The sequence below is a fragment of the Macrobrachium rosenbergii genome, chromosome 4, assembly GCF_040412425.1.
Source record: "Macrobrachium rosenbergii isolate ZJJX-2024 chromosome 4, ASM4041242v1, whole genome shotgun sequence".
Classification (NCBI taxonomy): domain Eukaryota; kingdom Metazoa; phylum Arthropoda; class Malacostraca; order Decapoda; family Palaemonidae; genus Macrobrachium; species Macrobrachium rosenbergii.
In genome coordinates this window covers 48,776,599-48,795,460 of record NC_089744.1, presented here as the reverse complement: position 1 = coordinate 48,795,460, position 18,862 = coordinate 48,776,599, and the positions used below count along the sequence as shown (strand labels likewise).

The window sequence follows — 18,862 nt, the reverse complement described above, 5'->3', positions numbered from 1 at the left end:
GTTCATTTGTTAAGATTTCTTTCTCAAATTTGGAGCAAATCTTAATAGTTTGAATTTTGCTTAGTTAACATAATTTGTTGATAAATTAAAGTTTTGTGAATTAATCTTGTTTAAGAATTAACTAAATCTTGTGGTGTTTTCAAGTAATAGTAAATTTTTCAGATTGTGAATTCTAATTATAACTTTTGAAGTTAGAAATAAAATTTTGTATTTAAAGTTTTAAGAGCACAGTGTTTCATTTTTTGACCACCAGTGAATAGGTTATTTGTGTATGCACAAGGTAAGTGATAGACATGTTTTGTTCTCTTCTCCTATATGAAGGTGAATGAAGACCAGGGAAATAGTTGTTTGATGGAGTGATGCCCTTTCCCCTCTAGTATATTTATTGCTTAACAGTTATTACCTCACTCATAACTTGATAAACTAGATTGATTTTTCAGGTGATAAGCAAGATTTAAGGGATCTCTGTTACCTTTAGACTGTTCAGTCGTAATATTATTGTTATGAGGTCTCAGGTATCTGGCTGAAGTGAGGTAAATTTTTGGATTTAATAGTTGTGTAATAACCAGGTACTTGATCACTTCGTGACAAAATATTTGGTGCCCAGACCCGGGAAAACAAAACAGAATATCACTCTGATTTATGGTTTATACTGGTGGTGATAGGAGAGTGACCACGTAGTTGTTTTGAATTGTATTGTACAATACAGGTTGACCGTCACTAATCTGGCAATCAGTAGTCCGGAACAATCAGTAATCCGGCACAAATTTTGGCTAGAGTAATTTCTAATGTTTCCGCAGTAATTTTCAAATTTTCCAGGTCGCTGCGCTAACTCGCTCTCCGGCTGCTCCAATTTGGTGGCGCAGTGTGCTGCATCAACAAACTGGTAGCCTAGCCTACATTATACTGAACTCTATTCACATATTAACAGTATTATACAAACATCAACATAACGAATGTGCATCTTTTTTATTGATCTTTTAAAAATTTATGCTTTACTACATTGTTTCTAATTGCGTATGTTCTCATATTGCTTTTGTATTATAAATTGCGATCAATGTTTTGTTTTGGGAATCGGTATCGCAGTGTTTATTTCGCCGCATTTAACTAAGTTGAAGGCACTTTCCTTGCTTCTAGTTAGTGTAAATGAATACGGATACTTTATTTATTTGGGGCACAGATATTTTTCGTTATACGAAGTGTTTTTAAGTCGAAATATAACTTAAATACGTTTTGTTGTGAAATTAATTTAGCTATTTTTTTCGTTAATATATGACGTTCTCAGGAATCGTGGGTGGCTGTTTTGGGGACATGTTTGTTTTGTGTAAAAAAAAAATCAAGATTCCGTTCGCTATTTTCTCTTGATTTCATCATAATACAAGCTTTACATACTTATCTTCTATTGGCGTGAAAACAGGAGTAATTTGTATTCTTTCTTGCCCAGTAGTTTTGATTAAAATACATTCTCCCCAGTTTTACTTATGGTCGAGTTTCATCCATGTTGCCAATGCATGATAATTTATAGTCATTAGCAGCTTGAACATTGTTTTCTCAGCTTCAGCTACAACTTACAGCTTGAAGTTACTGTAGTAGTATATTTCCTTGCAGATCTTTTCTCCAAAGCGAATAAGGGTATAGTGTAAAAAATATATCAGTCCTATTGTACAGTACTTAATGTCAATTGTAACATAAATACAGTAATTGTGTATTACTGTACGATGGTTGAAATACAAGCAAAACAGTTGTTATCCGATACGATTATTAGCAAAACAACAGTTTCCCGTTCGGTTGTTTATGGCTGTACACATTTACGCAAGAGTATAACGTTACTAACAATACTTTTATCATTCTCTTTTACTTTTTTAACTAGCAGATGAAATAAAGAGATGGAGGAAAAGAAGTTTTTCTATTATAAGTTGGTCTCTCTCGCTGCCTGATTGTACCTGCTGCCTGCACCTGCACGAAATCTAAAAATATTTCCTAAATATTTTCGTACCGGTATTAATTGCTAACCCCATCGTAAACTCGAAATATCGTAAGTCAAATTATCGTAACTCGAGCACTACCTGTATTTGATAATTGTCTTTTCTTTATTGACCAACTTGTACTGATTTATTGGATATTTCAATTCTAAGATGAGGTGCTTAGCTACTGGGTTTCGTTTATTGTAGCCTAATAAATGGCTAATCCAGCAAAATGGCTAATCCAGCACCCTCCAGGTCCCAGTGATGCTGGATTAGTGATGGTCAACCTGTATTTGAGTAAATTAGAGAGAATGGCTCAGTTTGAAGTTCAGAAGTTTTTAGGCACTCCATCCATCAGAAAGTCATCTAAATCTAACCTGACTAAGGCACAGTGGACTGTCTTAGCAGTGCCATTTGGGGTAATGTAACCAGCGGTATGATTGAGGCACAAATCAAATGTATTGCAATTCAAGCATTGATAAAATCTGGTAAAGTAGATAGAGAGTTAAATGAGGCATATGAAATGTTAAATGCAGCTGAGATGGAATTTACATATAAGCAAGGGCAAGAGAATGATATTGGTGATGCAGAGGCAGAGCTTAGATGTTTAGAAACAGAAGAAAATTTGTGGAGACTGAAGGTGTTAGAATCAGAAGAAAAGTTACTTAGGCTGCAGATGCAGGCTGATAGAGAAAAAGAGGACAAAGAAAGAGCAAGGAGGCAAGAGGAAGAAGACAGAGAGGGAGAGAGAGCAAAAGAAGAAAGAGAAAGAGGAAGACACGAAAGGGGGTTGGAATTAATCAGAACTCGATCCACATTACCTGTAAACCTGTATAACTATACCCAAGGTAATGCAGACCCTGTGTTTGTTGTAGTAAGAGTGCAGAAGTTAATTCCAAAGTTAACAGAAGCAGCTCCAGAAGAGTATTTTGAGCACTTTGAAAAAGTGTCTACAGGTATGGGATGGCCAGAGGATAAATGGGCATTCTTGTTACAGAGTGTTCTCATTGGTAAAGGAAGAAGTGCCTATGTAGCCCCATCAGCTGATCATTGTAAAGAGTACAGTGTATTGAAACACAATGTGTTACAAGTTTACCAGATGACCTCTGAATATTATTACAATGAAAGATTTTTGCCCCAAACTGATCTTTGAGGGCAAATTGATCAGATGACAAAAAGATGACAAGATGACTCTCTTGATTATGCCTATAAAGTAAGATGTTTCAGACAATGGTTGGGGGCCGCTAAAGTTAAGTCTGTGGACAAACTTGAGGGGTTAGTAGTCTTTGAGCAGTATCTGAGAGGAATTCCTGAACACATAAGAGCTTATTTAAGAGAGGGAGAGGTTAAGAAACTTGACAAACCTGCTACTCTGAGTGAAGATTATAATATCATAACAAGCAGAAGGAATTATGTCAAGTACCAGAACCAGCAACTCCCAGGTTATAGGTCTCAGTCGAATTTTAAGAACATTGATCTGAGAAATCCTCCTAGTAGCTATGCCAGTACAAAGCCAGGATATACCCCTCAGCAATTGAATGGTAAACCATCACCTTCCAGTTTCTCAAGACAGATGCAGAAGACTAATGTTGTTTGCTACAAGTGTGGAAGAGTAGGACACTATAGTTGAGATAGTTATAAGACGCAACAGCAGACCAAGCTAGTTGGACAAGTGGTAGAAGGTAACCAGGTAAAGCCAACTACGAGGAATAGTGTGGGAAACAATGAGACTAGACAAGCAGAGTGCTTACCAACCAGTGGAAATGCAACTTCAAGCAGTGAGTGGCTGAGCAGTGTGGAGGCTTTTAAGCCATACAGTATATCCATGAAGGTATGCTGACAACTCCCTCCTTGAGTGCGCAGGTACCAGTGAAGATATTACATGATACAGGAAGTTCGTGGTGCTCACCCACAGTTGGAGAAGAATCTCACCAGAGTTCAGTTATTTTAAAGGGTATAGGAGGAGAGGAAGCAACTCCTATATGCCGCTTGCATTTGTCCTGTGAATTGTTGACAGGAAGTATTGATTTTGCTGTAAAGGACTCATTGGCTGTTGAAGGTGTGCATGTTTTACTGGGTAATGAAGTTGGTGGTGTACCCTTCGTTCCTTGTCCTATAGTGACAGACAAACCGTTAAGGATTAGTCCTACGGTAGAGATAGAGAAGAAAAATCCCCACCTGTTTCCAAGTTGTGTAACTACCAGGGGTATGAAGAGAACTATGTATGGAAGTGAAGAAACTGAGGATTTACTTGTACCAGAAGGATCATGTAAAGGATCTTTGAGCTTAGAAGAGCTGTTCCAGGAAAGTGAAGATTTCCCTAGTGTTAGTAATGAAGAAAGTGTCCAAGAAGAAGAGAATCCTGTTGTTATTGAAGAGACTCAGCTTTGTCAAAGTGTTCCTGAAGATAGTAGTGCAACTACAGTAGCAGAGTTGGCGGATATTGAGAGTTCAACCCTTGAAGTTGGTCAAGTGACTAGAGAGAAGCTAATAGAACTGCAGAAGAAGGATACAACTTGGCGGATTTGTTCTTCAGAGTTGTTGATCAAGAAGAGATGCAACAAACTCCTGTCTGTTATTACCTAAAGGAAGGATTGCTAATGAGGAAGCATTGACCTGCAGATATTCCAGGAAATGCTGAATGAGGTGAATATCATCAAATTTTTATTCCATATCCATTGAGAAAACTAAGTAGTTGCAGTAGCACACAAGTCTGGACATATGGGAATTAGGAAGACTGTTGAGAAAATTATGAAATATTTTTTCTGGCCTGGACTTCACAAGAATGTTAGCAGATTTTGCAGAGAGCGTTATACATGCCAGATAGCTGGGAAACCGAATGAAACTATTCAAAAAGCCCCCTACAACCCATAGAAGTTAGAGGAGAACCCTCTAACAAGGTGATAATAGATGTGGTTGGACTGCTTCCGAAAACGAAGAAAGGACATGAATATCTGTTGACATTAATGTGTCCAGTAACAAGGTATCCTGAGGCGATTCCTGTAAGTGCAAAGGTAATTGCTGAGAAGTTGGTGGAATTTTTCTCCAAGTTTGGAATACCAGAAATTGTGCAAAGCGATAGAGGAACGAACTTTACTTCAAAATTATTCCAGGATGTGATGAACTTGCTAGGAGTGAAACAACAGTTATCAACTGCTTACCATCCAGAAACTCAAGGAGCCTTGGAAAGGTTCCACCAGACTTTGAAAAGTATGCTAACAAAGTACTTTAATGAATCAGGAAGAGAATGGGATGCTGGTTTACCTTTGATGTTATTTGAAGTTAGGAATGCTTACCAAGAAAGTATGGGATGTTCACCAAATGAAATGATTTTTGGTCGAGACATGAGAGGTCCGTTGAAGATTCTTGCAGAGAATTGGGAAGAAAATCAAGAGAAAGTCCAAGGAGAATATGTGAACTTGAGGAAAAGGTTAAGAGAAATTAGAAAATTATCTTTAGAAAATGTGAAAATAAGTCGAGAGAAAATGAAAAGGAAATATGATGCAAAGACTAAGAAATTGTAGTGTTGGACACCAAGTTATAGTGTTCTTACCAGTGAAAAGATTTCCCCTTGCAAATAAGTTTCAAGGTCCTTATAGGATAATAGAGAAGTTAAGTGATCGAACTTATGTGATTGAAACACCAGGGAGAAGGAAACGACAGAGGAAGATACATGTGAACCTTTTGAAACCTTACTTCTCAGAGACTAGAATTGAAACAGTGTCTGTAACCCAAACAACTTCATCTACAGAGGATGATGATGGCTATGAATTGGGAGCTGAAAACAAGATGAATTATTCTTCAATATTAGAAAATTTGGAGAACAAACTAAAGCAGCTGAGTGTTGAACAAAGCAGCAGGGAGTTAAGTGAAATGATGCAAAGGTTCTCTGAAATTTTTGCAGATGCACCTAGGTGTACTGACTTGACACAAAGCATGAGATAAAGATCAGAGAAGATGGCAATCCATTTAAACAGAGAGCTTACCATGTATCACATTTTCATCGAGATGTTTTGAAAAAAGAAGTTGAATATTTATTGCAAAATGGATTACCAGAACCCAGTTCAAGTCATTACAGTTCTCCTTGTGTGTTAGTGAAGAAACCAGATGACTCATTTAGGATGTGTACTGATTATAGGAAACTGAATTCCATCAGTGTGGCTGACAGTTATCCCTTACCTCTTATTGATCAATTACTTGATAATATTGGGCAAGCCAAGTTTGTTTCTAAAGTGGTGAAGAGGTACAAAGAGTTTTGGACATGCCTAGATTTTATAGCAGGTTCTGTACAAGTTTCTCAGCCCTTGTAGCTCCCCTGATTGATTGTGTAACCATACTGTTTAGAGAAAGAGAACATTTTTGGAAAGTGCAATGTAATTGTCGATTATTTATCCCATTCTGTATCATTGGATTCAAACCCGGGATAATTAATCTTCTGGTGGAGGAATATAATGATATGTCTTATGATATGTGTGTATTCTATAAAAGTAATATGTTTTTTGTATTTTTTTGATATGTTTTATATTTCTCATGTGTTGTGAAATATAACTAGGTGATTTTGTAGTATGTATGTTTTTGTGCAATGCCTATATATTTTCTCTTGTGTTTGTCATATATTGACTGTAATAACTTTGAAAATAGTGTTTATGGGAGAGGCTAAGTGTCAGGTTTTAAAAGGGTTGGCTGGTTGTTTGATAAGCTAAGATACCTCTTTCTGTAGGCTTGTATGTTTAATCAGGTGGGTGACCACAGGAAATGCTGTATACGAGAGAGACTCCTAAAAGCCACTTATGTTGTCAGTTAAAGGGAGATGGGATGACAGGTTTGATAACCATGGCCAGTTTAAAAGTTTACTGTTTACACAAGTGTTAAGACAGGAAACTGTCAATCATTCAGATAAGAGGCAGGCCTGTGTAGTTCTCTGAGCCAGAGAATAATTTCCCTGTCTTTTTTCCCTCTTCAGGGGGAAGAAACTGTGTTTTTTCCTTTCTTACCCAGGGAAGAAACTGTTTATTGTTTCTTCCAGGGTGACCACTTTATACAAATGCCTAACTGGCAACCGAGGATTAACCTCGTAGAAGAGTTTTGGTAATACCAGTTAGTTCAGATAGAGATTTGGTAAAGACAGGGTGCTCTCTCTCTCTCTCTCTCTCTCTCTCTCTCTCTCTCTCTCTCTCTCTCTCTCTCTCTCTCTCTCTCTCTCTCTCTCTCTCTCTCCATGTAGAAGAGTGTAAGATTGTGGTCACTCCCAAACATAAATTTTGGAAACTGTTAATAACATTTAATGCTTCCTTGGTAGAATCTGATATAAGAGAGAGTTTATTGTAACAGGCTTTAGGTAAAAGTGTTATTGCTACCTTAAAAAGGAAAAAGGAGTTGTGTAATGGTGTGCAGAAATTTGTATAAGGTAAAGTGGTATTTATGTGTTTTTTACCATGGTAAAAAGGTGGATGTAATCTTTTAAAAAGGTGGATATAATCTTTAAACAGATTTTGCCTTAGTGAAATTAATGTTGATAAACTTTTTGGACATTTTTATGTGCTCTTATTTTTACATTTCTTTTGTGTGTTCTTGTGTTTACAATTTCATAGTGTTACACAAAAATTTTGTGTTGATGATTTAACATTGATTTAATTAGCACTTTATATGTGTTGATACTTTAACATTGCATAGTTGTTTTGATGTTTATTTGTTAAGATTTCTTTCTCAAATTTGGAGTAAATCTTAATAGGTTGAATTTTGCTTAGTTAACATAATTGCTTGATAAATTAAAGTTTTGTGAATTAATCTTGTTTAAGAATTAACTAAATCTTTTGTTGTTTTCAAGTAATAGTAAATTTTTCAGAGTGTGAATTCTAAATATAACTTTTTAAAGTTAGAAATAAATTTTTGTATTTAAAGTTTTAAGAGCACAGTGTTTCATTCTTTGACCACCAGTGAATAGGGTTATTTATGTATGCACAAGGTAAGTGATAGACATGTTTTGTTCTCTTCTCCTATATGAAGGTGAATGAAGACCAGGGAAATAGTTGTTTGATGGAGTGATGCCCTTTCCCCTCTAGTATATTCATTGCTTAACTGTTATTACCTCACTCATAACTTGATAAACTTAGATTGATTTTTCAAGTGATAAACAAGTTTTAAGGGATCACTGTTACCTTTAGAGTGTTCAGTCGTAGTATTATTGTTATGAGGTCTCAGGTATCTGGCTGAAGTGAGGTAAATTTTTGGATTTAATAGTTGAGTAATAACCAGGTACTTGATCACTTTGTGACAATATATATATATATGTGTGTGCGTGTGCGCGTCAGTGTCTGTGTATTACGAAAAGCTCAGTGATTACTGTGATTTATTTCTACACAAAATGCAAAAATTTTTGGTCAGATTTTTACACAAATAAAACGGGAAAAAATAACCAGAAAATTATCTTTTTCGTGAAGGAGGTGGCTGTGTTATAGGTTCTCATTGAAGAATATCGTTTAAAAATTATGGCAAGTTAATTCAAAGGGTTTAACAGTTTACTCTTTGAAAAAGTTCCGTTACTAGCGTATTCTGTAAATAATGGTTCCGAATATCTACAGGTAATTCTTAAGGGTAAGAGGTCGAGAAAGAGTCCGTTCTTTGGGTCAGTTCTTTTTAATAGTTATTTCTTGCGATCAAATGTGTAAGGGATCTGTTCTAGAAAAGGCAGAGTTCCTGACTGCAAGCTAAATCTTTCTGTTCAAAAAGTACGAAATACAAGAATTTGGTTTTTGGTCTCAATTTTACGAGTCAGAATTTCACTCTTGAGAGTTTGTAGGGGTAGTCTAGATTGAGAGAGAGAGAGAGAGAGAGAGAGAGAGAGAGAGAGAGAGAGAGAGAGAGAGAGAGAGTTCGTGGAAATGTGTCGGCCGCTGGGCTGCGCATTGTGGAAAACACTAATAATCGTACTCAAACTTATTCCAAAACTCTTCGAAATAGTATCAGTCTTAATGTTTAGCCAAAAAATAAAGCTTCTTTTTGCGGCCTTTTTGTGAAGTACTACCTCTGCGAGAAAAATGATGAGGGTCATTGTCAGTCCCAGAGCGAGGATCAGAAAAGCCCCTTGCAGGTTTGCAATGTTCAGAGGCCTCTCCTTGACCGAACTTGGCTGGATAGCGAGCTGTCCGGTGTTGTCTTCCATGATATCGTTGTACCATTTGTTCACCAGTCCTGCTTCTACCAGTCTCTGGATCCCCACGTCGAATTTTCCCTTCCATGGTGTGTTCTTGTTTACGAAAAAAGCGAGTGCCCCTGGGTAGATCTGTTCTCTCAGGACGTACGTTTTACCTTTTGCTCTCACATTGTTCCTCAGTAGATTTCTGTGCATAGCAATTAAATAGGTTAGTAAATATTTATGGTACTGACGATGTTCATTAAATTATCTTTTTAATTTTTAAATATTTTTTTTCGTAAATTTTCGAGACTGCTGCTTTCATGAGGCTATTTACCATCCTCTACTTTAGTGAGGGCATTAAACCTTACATGATGTCCACAATGTTTAAAAGATTGCCCACTATCTTTACGTGTAGCATTAAACCCCTGCGTCTATATGCACACACAATAAACCTTGTAGAAAATAACTAGAGTTTAGCGAATTGCCCAATATTTATATGCGGAAGGCATAAAATCCTACAGAGCATCCCATATTGTTAATCTCTGAATATATCGGAATGAACAAATGGCTAGGTGATCTTTAGCTGTTGCATTTGGCTGTATCTTTTCTCGTTGTTAACTTTATGTAATGTTATGAGACTACTATAATCAACCTTTACGTCTGTTATAACACTTTTTTTGAATGAATACAATTATTATGAGACCCTTTGGGAAGAATTTCTCGTGACTGCGACAGATAAATACGCCCAGAACTGACCTGAGATAGGAGTAAGTTTCAGTGATGGAGTGTGTTCCCGCAAAGAGTAGATCCAGCAGTTTATCATAGCTGACGTCAGATGATGAATAGTTAGGGACCAGATCCAACCTTTTCCCAAGAATTTTCAGATACTGATCCTGAGAGGTAGCCAAGGCCTCAGGGACAAATTCGCCATAATTTATCATGCTGACCCTAGATTATGTCAGTGCAAGAAAGGATGGTCGTTTATGCCAGGTAGCCTACTGTTACATCGGAAACCCCAGGAAATTTCCAACAAAGCGGGGCCCCTCCAAAAAATTTTACATTATTATTTTACCATATAATTTCATGTAGTCACCTCTTTGATATAACTAACAGACTCATGCTGTGTAGATTTCAAGGAAGGCTACTCAGCAGTTCATGCCATGCAGATGTGAAATGATACTATAGCTGTGGCAAACGAGTCTCAAGGTTTCATTATTGTGCTCTACAATTGATTATAATTGTCGGTATTCGACATTTGCGCCTTTATATATGGACAAATGTCTCCTACTCATATCTTACTAAACTTGAAATCAGGCGCACTGTTAACTAGTAGGTTGCTAGAGAAGGATAATGAAACCTTCAGATTCATTGGACGCAGCAGCAGAGGCACACACGTGTTAATTATCTGTGGGCACGTGTCCACCGAGTAACTGATAAAAATGCTTTAAATATTATATGGTTAAGTGGTATTCGTGTTGAACTCGTTAACACACAGACATGATGGACCCTTCATTCTTGCAATACGAAGTAATACAGTTATTACAATAATAATAACCAACTCACAACGGCAGGAACCTGTCCAGTACTAAATTGTGTGTACAATAGACGTTGATGTTAGTTTTAAAATTTGACGGTATTCACTTTGTGCTTAGCTAAATGTATGATGATTATCATTCATAATCTTAATTAAATTTATGTTTAGTTCTGCATATTTTAGCTATTCTTGTTCGTTCATCTTGACCAGTTTTTCCGCCATTAGGGAAAGTATATGACAATTTTACTTTTGTTAGACGTGTTCTTATTTCTGTCTTTGGAACTTTCTTAAAAATTGATTTGACGGTGTCATGCATTTTTTCACAAGTGATACTAAATTGTTACTTCCACTCGAGAGATTGTTTATGGACTATCAGTGATTGTTGGGTTATCTCAAAAATTACAGTAAATTTATATAACAGGATGAATAACGTGAGGAACAGGCCTTTACAGTTATATTAACAAATATTCTTCTACTACATATTTGTTCACAGGGCCGACACACAACTAGTCTTGTTAGACCTGAGTGACGAATAAGGTGAACAGTTTTGGTTCCTCGTCGGGGGAGTGGGTTCCGTCTCAGCTAGCGCTCTGCTGGCTGTGAGCTCGAATCTCCGACCGGACAATGAAGAATAAGAGGAATATATTTCTGGTGATAGAAATTCATTTCTCGCTATAATGTGGTTCGGATTCCACAATAAGCTGTAGGTCCCGTTGCTAGGTAACCAATTTGGTTCTTAGCCACGTAAAATAAATCTAATCCTTCGGGCCAGCCCTAGGAGAGCTGTTAGTCAGCTCAGTGGTCTGGTTAAACTAAGGTATACTTAGGGTAATGGATTTCAACGAAAACTCTGTTCAAAGCTGAAAATAACGCACGCGAATGCCCGTGCATAAAAGAATACAAAATTATTCAACGATTGTAATCAGTTAACAAGATAGTCACATAATCCGTGTTCAAACTTACGAACGGTAAAGGAATTAAGTATGTAGGCCGTCAGGAGTAAGTGCAAGGGTCTGAAGAAAATTGTTAAGTATAATTTTGAGGGTTCAGAACTTGTCGCGCATTACCCAGCAATAGTATCGACGGGCATGTGTATAATTCCCTGGATCATACACATATTGATGTGTAAGTGAAATATTTTTGTCCATCACAGTTTACAGTGATTGCGGGGGGCGATATCTTAAACAGGACACATAAATAATGAACTGAAAATTGAACTATTTGATAGAGTTATTGTTACTAATGTAGGCTGTTACAAGCAGTACTTTTTATCAAACTGAGACCAGGCGCTGCATGTTTTATCTAAAATAGACGACGACTTCAGATTGAGAGATGTGCATATCTTGTTATGAATATCCCGCCCTTCTGCTAAATTTGCAGGAAGTGAAGAAATTCTTCATTCCAGTGCAAATGCTGCTGTAGTGTAATAAGGGTAAAATGGGAACCGTGATACACAGTGAAAATGTTTAAAGTTCATGGCAGAATGAAAGAATAGCGAGTTTATTTTTTGCGTAGAAATGGAAGACTTATTCAGCATACAACCTAGATGGTCTATGAAAAGAGTGGAATGTTCTTGAAAGTCAAAATTTAAAACAGTACACGGATTTCTAAATAGCCTCCTTTCTTTTGAGAGAATAAAACCATCAATTTATTCGTATTTCCAAGATTTTGTTTTAATGATTTATCATTCGCACTAACATTAAGCATAATTTATTCATATTAATCTTTAATTTGATATAAAACTTTTCTAAGAAGAAAAAGCACATACTAAAATATGAATGTATTAGTTTAGAGTAGAAAACTAAAAAAAAGGTTAACAGTTTTTGTCATACCTTTCAAGATACGACACGCACATATATAAGACAAAAGTTCCAAACACTTTTCCTAACAAGGCTTGGGGGTCCAAGTTCCTGCGCCCCCCCCCTGCGAAGAATGGTTTTAAATTTTGAAAGTGGTAGTGTGATGTGCTCTCACTGGGTACTTTCTTCTTATACCTGTTCATCCGTCGAACCGTTTTTTGTTTTATTTTTAAGCTTTATTATTATTGCTATTGTTAAGAAGATGAACCTTTTCATATGGAACAAGCCCACAAGGGCCTTTGACTTTAAATTCAAGCTTCAAAAGAGTAGGTGTTCATTAGGGAGAAGTAAGAGGAGGCAAAGGGAAATACAGAATGAAGATATCTCACTTATTAAAAGGGAAAAATAAAATAATTAATAAATAGATGAAAATGTATTAAAATGCAAGGAGAATGGTATTAGGGTAGTAATGCATTGAATATTCGCTTGAACTTTGAAGTTCCAATTTAACGACATCCTCAGGGAGACTGTTCCACAGTCCAACGGTGTGAGGAATAAAGGTCCTCTGAAACTGAGACGTGCTGCACCGAGGCACATTTACTGCATATTGGTGCTACTGTTCAGCGAATCCGGTTGCTTTCGGCTGGAAAAGGGGATCAGAGATCAATTGAGAATGTGAAAGATCTCTGTTAAAATACAACTTACGAAAAATTGACAAACGAGAGACCATCCGTCGATGGTCCAAGTCATAACTGCTAATATTAAGAAACAGGAACCCATCACCACGAACCACTCTATCTAAAAGAGATGAATCTCAGGTATATATTGTATTATTCGTGTGGTATTGTCTCAGGCGTAGTGTAGTGATGTAGGAAATCAAGTGAAATTGTCCGCTTGTCAGTTCTGTCTACCCAAAATGAACTGACACAAACGGGTCGTGGCTGCTATATATCTTCCACGCAGAAAACTCTTTCTAGAATACTTTGTTAGAGCCCCAGCTCATTTTCACTGCGCAAATGTCTGAATTTTGGATATATTTCAAAGCGCTAGAGGGAGGCCGTATATTGTGGTAACGTGATGTCAATGTGGAATATCAATTTTCTTTAACCTGGTCAGTCGGCTTGTTGATGGGTATTCATGTTCTAATCATAATACGTTATCCAAAAGAGAATTGTATGAAGAAACCCGAACCTTTACAGCTGGAATTCGAACTCTTTCTTGTTAGATTAAGGCAAGGTTATCGTAAACCATTTACACCAATCCTTGGTGTAATGGTTTACGGTTGTAACTCCTCCTTCTAATACTGCCAATGATGTATATCGTACCTATAGTTATTTGTTATTTAATGTCAAGCATTGACGTTTGAGGATACCTTATTCCGATATTATGTTTCGATATTATGTGAATTAAACTTTCTTCCTGAAATTCGGGATTAAGTTACTTTCAGTAAAGTTCGATAGTGAGGTTCTGACATCAAGCCCGATGCTAAAACGCGGTGGTGACGAGAAAATGTAATTTTGTGACTTTATTTTGAGCGATTATTTTATTCAGTAGAGTATAGATATGTTTATTTCGATTAAATTTAATTCTTCATTTTGACCGGCTTATGGTAATTTGTTTTATTGGTACTACTGCAATAAATTATAAAAATCTATTTTTAAATTACCACCAAAAAAGAGTATCCTAAATTGCAACTAACTTTAGGAAAATCGACCCAAGAAATGCCTCAACCGACAAGTTCTCTACAGAAAATCGTAAGAGTTTTTAATGTTTAAATGCACAGTAGCTGGCATTATATATATTTATATATATATATATATATATATATATATATATATATATATATATATATATATATATATATATAATATATACATATATATATATATATAATATAATACATAATTATATATATATCTAATGCATATAAGGAATATATATATAGAATATCACCATATATATATATATATATATATATATATATATATATATATATATATATATATATATATATATATATATATATGTATGTATGTATGTGTGTGTAACATCACTAAATCCACGTCAGAAGTTGAGTGAAAACCGGGACTTTGAACAAGTACTTTCGTAGTTTATTCTAGATTTTCAAGTTCACACTTGAAAATGTAGAATAAACTACGAAAGTACTTGTTCAAAGTCCCGGTTTTCACTCACCTTCTGATTTGGATATAGTGATATTCTCAAGCACGCGTTCCTTCTTGCTGCATTGCATAGATATATGTACATACAGTATATATACATATATATGTATATGTGTGTGTGTGTGTGTTTGTGTGTGTATGTGTATATATGTATGTATGTATATATGTAAAAAAATCTTATGTCACGGGAATAACATGATAAAATAGAAACACAATATATGGCCACGAGAAAATTGTAAAAATGCAGTGCAGTATGTTTTGCCTTTAAATCATTTTCAAGCAAACTACATATAATGGCACGATTTCAAAGACGAATCGGTTTTACAAACAACAGTTAAGAGTAAAGAGGTATATAATAATTGTAATACGTATAAAGGTTACTACTTTTGAGTAGGTCTTTTTGGTGAGAAACAGCTATCTAGAATTAACTGGGGTAGCTGGATAAACCAACGAGAGGTAAAGGACATTAACAAAGATTACGCAGATTCTTTCATTCCTCTTTTAAATCAATATATGAACGTCTTGTGCAAGAATGGGACAAGAGTGCATAGCTCTGCTCTTAAGTTGATGTTATTTTTTCTATAGCTATATTAATGAAGACAGATTTCTGGAAATAGTTTCTTTAAATCTTGTTACTATTATGAGATTTCCGGAAATAATTTCTTTACATCTCGTTACTATTATGAGATTTCTGGAAATAGTTTCTTTACACCTTGTTACTATTATACCACCGTGGGAGCAATCAGTTCTTTTAGACTTTTCTAACTGAATATTTATGTTAATAATTTATTTTGAGAATTAATTGCTTACTTGTATGGCCGTTATAAAAGCAATCACATTCCTTTCATGGATTTTATAAACCATGTTACTCTGGCGTGGAGAATTTCGTATGAGCATGGTGTTTCCAGCTTTATTATATGGAAGATTGCATTTACATTGAATGTTTTCAAAACTGATTCGATGAACTTCAGAGTCAAGGCATTAAGGCAGACAGGGTTTTAGAAGGTAATTCTGGCTTCCTGTCATTTTTTTTTTCAAATGAATTCACAGTCTTCTGGTAAGTATCCAAAATATGAACTTGATAACAAAAGTTCCGACCTGTTCTCCTAATGCTCACTGGTCTGCCATCCAGGATACCAGGGCTGACTACACTTAATGCGGGCAGAGAAATAATGTACACAAGTAAAACTATCATTTTTTTATGTACGAAGTTGACTTTGAAATTGTTTTGTATCATAACTTGTAAAATGAAATTGTTCATATGGCAACACGTACATTGTTACGTACATTATTTTTTTGGACATCATATTACTATAACAATCTCTGTAGTCTCTTCAGTGCTCCTACAAACCACAGAACTTGTGGAAATTTATATTATCCAGTTCATATTATGGATACTTGCGACAATAAAACTGTTAAGTCTTTTTCTAATAAAAGTGAAAGGAAGCCAGAATTACCTAAGAGTACCTTTTGATTGCTTTATTTCCTCGCTTTGAGTAATCACTGTAAAAACAATTATGCTTCTAAGACATTGCCCTCAGCAGAGTAACAACGTTGTTTATAGAATCCCCTGTATAGACTGTGATTCATTTGATTTGGGCAATATAAGTCAGCAGTTACGAATCAGAATAAATCAGCATGAATAATTGGTTAGAAATGACCTAAAGAATAAGTCTTTTTGTGTACCCAAGTGAAAAATCACATAGAATTGATTGGTCCCATAGTGTTACAATAGTAACAAGGTGTTGAGAAATTGTTTCCAGAAATCTCATAGAATCTGCATTAATATAGCTAACAGAAAAAAACAACATTAATTCAAGACTAGATCTATACACTCTTGACCCCATTCTGTACAAGATGTTCGAAGGATATTTAAAAGAGAAACTAAGGAATCTGAGTAATCCTTGTTAATGTCCTTTACCTCTCCTTTCCACATTAAATTGGTTATACACCCTTTTAATTTTGGTTGTTGCTTGTAAAGCCGAATCTTTCTTGTAATTTTTTGTTCCATTGTATGTATTTTGCTTGAAATGCCTTTGAATAAAGGCGAAAGATCTTGCACCCTGTTGTTTCAGTATCCTACCTGTGATACTTAGAGTGCTGCACCATTCAAGAGTCTGATTTATAACTTCCATTGGTCTGCATGATTCATATATATGTATATATATATATATATGATATATACATATATATGTATATATATTTATTATAATATGTGTGCGTATGTATCTATGTATGTGTAAACAGTATATGGGCACGATGAAATTGAAACAATGAAATGCAAGATCTTTCTCCTTTACTCAGACATTTTCAAGCTTGAAAATTCCTTAAAGGTTAAACAACTGTCATTCTATCGGTTCAGTTTCCTCGTGGCCATAATTATATTCTTTATATTTTATAACAGTTGTTCGTCCAGTGATAGATGTTACACATGCATCCATACCCTGAGAACCACTTTTTCTCATTGTTTCCAATATGGTATCAGTATCACAACCAATAATATACTGCCATATGTAATAAACAATTGCCTCGATGCACTATACTCCAATTTAGCAAATATCTAATTGATTCAAAGTGGCTTAAACTTGAATTTGACCAGATCTTATGTTGTCAGTTACTTGCTAGTACAAGTTCAGAATACATTAAAATATAATTTTAGCAAATATGCTTTTTTTTAAACTAAAACTTTATTACATAAGAAACCTAAGAGAAATGGTTCTTTAAGGAACTGGTTATTTTGGTGCATCTGGAATACCAACCTGTAATTGCTCTTTGCAAGGCCTTTGATGGTTGTTATTTTTGGTGGGAAAGCTGGAACTGTCAGGACGGCGATGAGGTTGGAAGTGTAGCTTACGACCAAGATCAACCCACCAACCCACCAGAAAGCCAGTATGAGGCGCACAACGTTGTTTGATGGGGCTTTGACGTTCTGCACTAACAAACTCTTGAAAGATTCAAAGGAAATGCCACTTATATTACTAAAGAATTTCAGTGATTTATGAAAATTAATTTTTACATAATTTTTTGACTTGGAAATTCACATTTGAATGTATGAAATAGGATAGTGAACATCCACCATGTATTTTAGTTGGAAGAATCATCACAACAAAAATTAAATAGTGAAATGTTTTGTTAGTATTACCCCAAAGATGGTCAAAGAAGCTTTCATGAGGGAAAGCTTGTTCTCAGGATCTGCCAGGCCAGCCAATAGATAAAGTGTTGGCGTGATCACGATTATTGCAGCAATGACACTGGTCCATACCCAGTTTGTGAATGGGTACAAGAGACTCATCCACATTGGCAGAGGAGGTGGTATTAGAAGCGCAAACCCAAAGCCCTCATAGAAGTAAGGGGCAGTGTAATCAAAATCTTTGGCACGATCTTCAACTACGGTGAAGTAATTGATAGTAATGTTTTTGGAGCCCCTGAAAACTTCTCCAAGCATACCAATCCATGTGCCATTGATTAGCTCTCCCCAGCTGTTATCTACTGATCGATTTGTTGTCGTGAATGAAAAGTTAAGCCACACTGCTAAGGTGCTAAGGATTCGGATGTTAGTCCCATCTACCAAGCCGTTGTCATCTCCAAAAACCAAAGGGTAATCGTCATAATCAGATGCCACGTGCAAAACCTCGCCTTTGAATGTCTTGAAACGGTCTGGGAATAAATCGCCTTTGGTTATAAACATGGACGCATTCCAGGATCCTAACAATTCTTTTACCATTGTTTTATTTGTATGTACCTTAATGAATGGTGGTGTAGTATACACTATTGGAATAGCTTCGTGACCTGTAAAATTATCTTCTAATAAAGCAAGGGAAGTGACTTGCTGTATTTTTGGTGACTTTAACAACGAGCTGCTTTTCCAAAAATAGTTGACATTGATAATGAGTAAAGTATCAGGCACCCAGGAGTCTGTTATTTCATCTATCCATTGTGGATACATTCCAGTTATCAGCACAGCTGCGCACCGACCTTGGAGTGTAGGATTTGGGGGTAAGAATTCATGCCAGTCCCAGTCTGGATTGCTTTTGTATATCGACAAAGGATGTCCCGTTGTGAGAACGTTTTCTTGTTTTAAATCTAGAAAAGTTTCTGCTGAACCATCAAGAAGGAACACAACCCAGTGGTTTTTCAAGGGGCCACTGACGATCTCGGAGATAGAAGTGCTCAGACTTGCGCTAAAATTTGCCTCAAAGGGACTCTCTCTTCGCTTCAGTAACCCGGAACATTCTGCTTGACAGACAAGG

The 18,862-nt window shown here is 35.9% G+C and overlaps 2 protein-coding genes across 2 annotated transcripts in view; one reads left to right on the top strand and one right to left on the bottom strand.

Moving 5' to 3' along the window:
* LOC136834094 (heterogeneous nuclear ribonucleoprotein R-like) overlaps positions 1-18,862 on the top strand; it is a 711,768-nt gene that overhangs the window by 47,240 nt on the left and 645,666 nt on the right. The window lies entirely within an intron of this gene.
* Positions 6,262-18,862, bottom strand: part of LOC136837531 (probable glutamate receptor) — a 12,648-nt gene continuing 47 nt past the window's right edge. The window contains exons 1-5 of the mRNA XM_067102381.1: positions 17,755-18,862; positions 17,372-17,556; positions 9,856-10,047; positions 8,989-9,304; positions 6,262-6,300 (exon numbers count right to left, since the gene is read on the bottom strand). The exon at positions 17,755-18,862 is cut by the window's right edge and continues 47 nt beyond it. Of these exons, the coding sequence (XP_066958482.1) occupies positions 6,262-6,300; positions 8,989-9,304; positions 9,856-10,047; positions 17,372-17,556; positions 17,755-18,862 (1,840 nt within the window). The remainder of the gene's footprint in view (positions 6,301-8,988; positions 9,305-9,855; positions 10,048-17,371; positions 17,557-17,754) is intronic.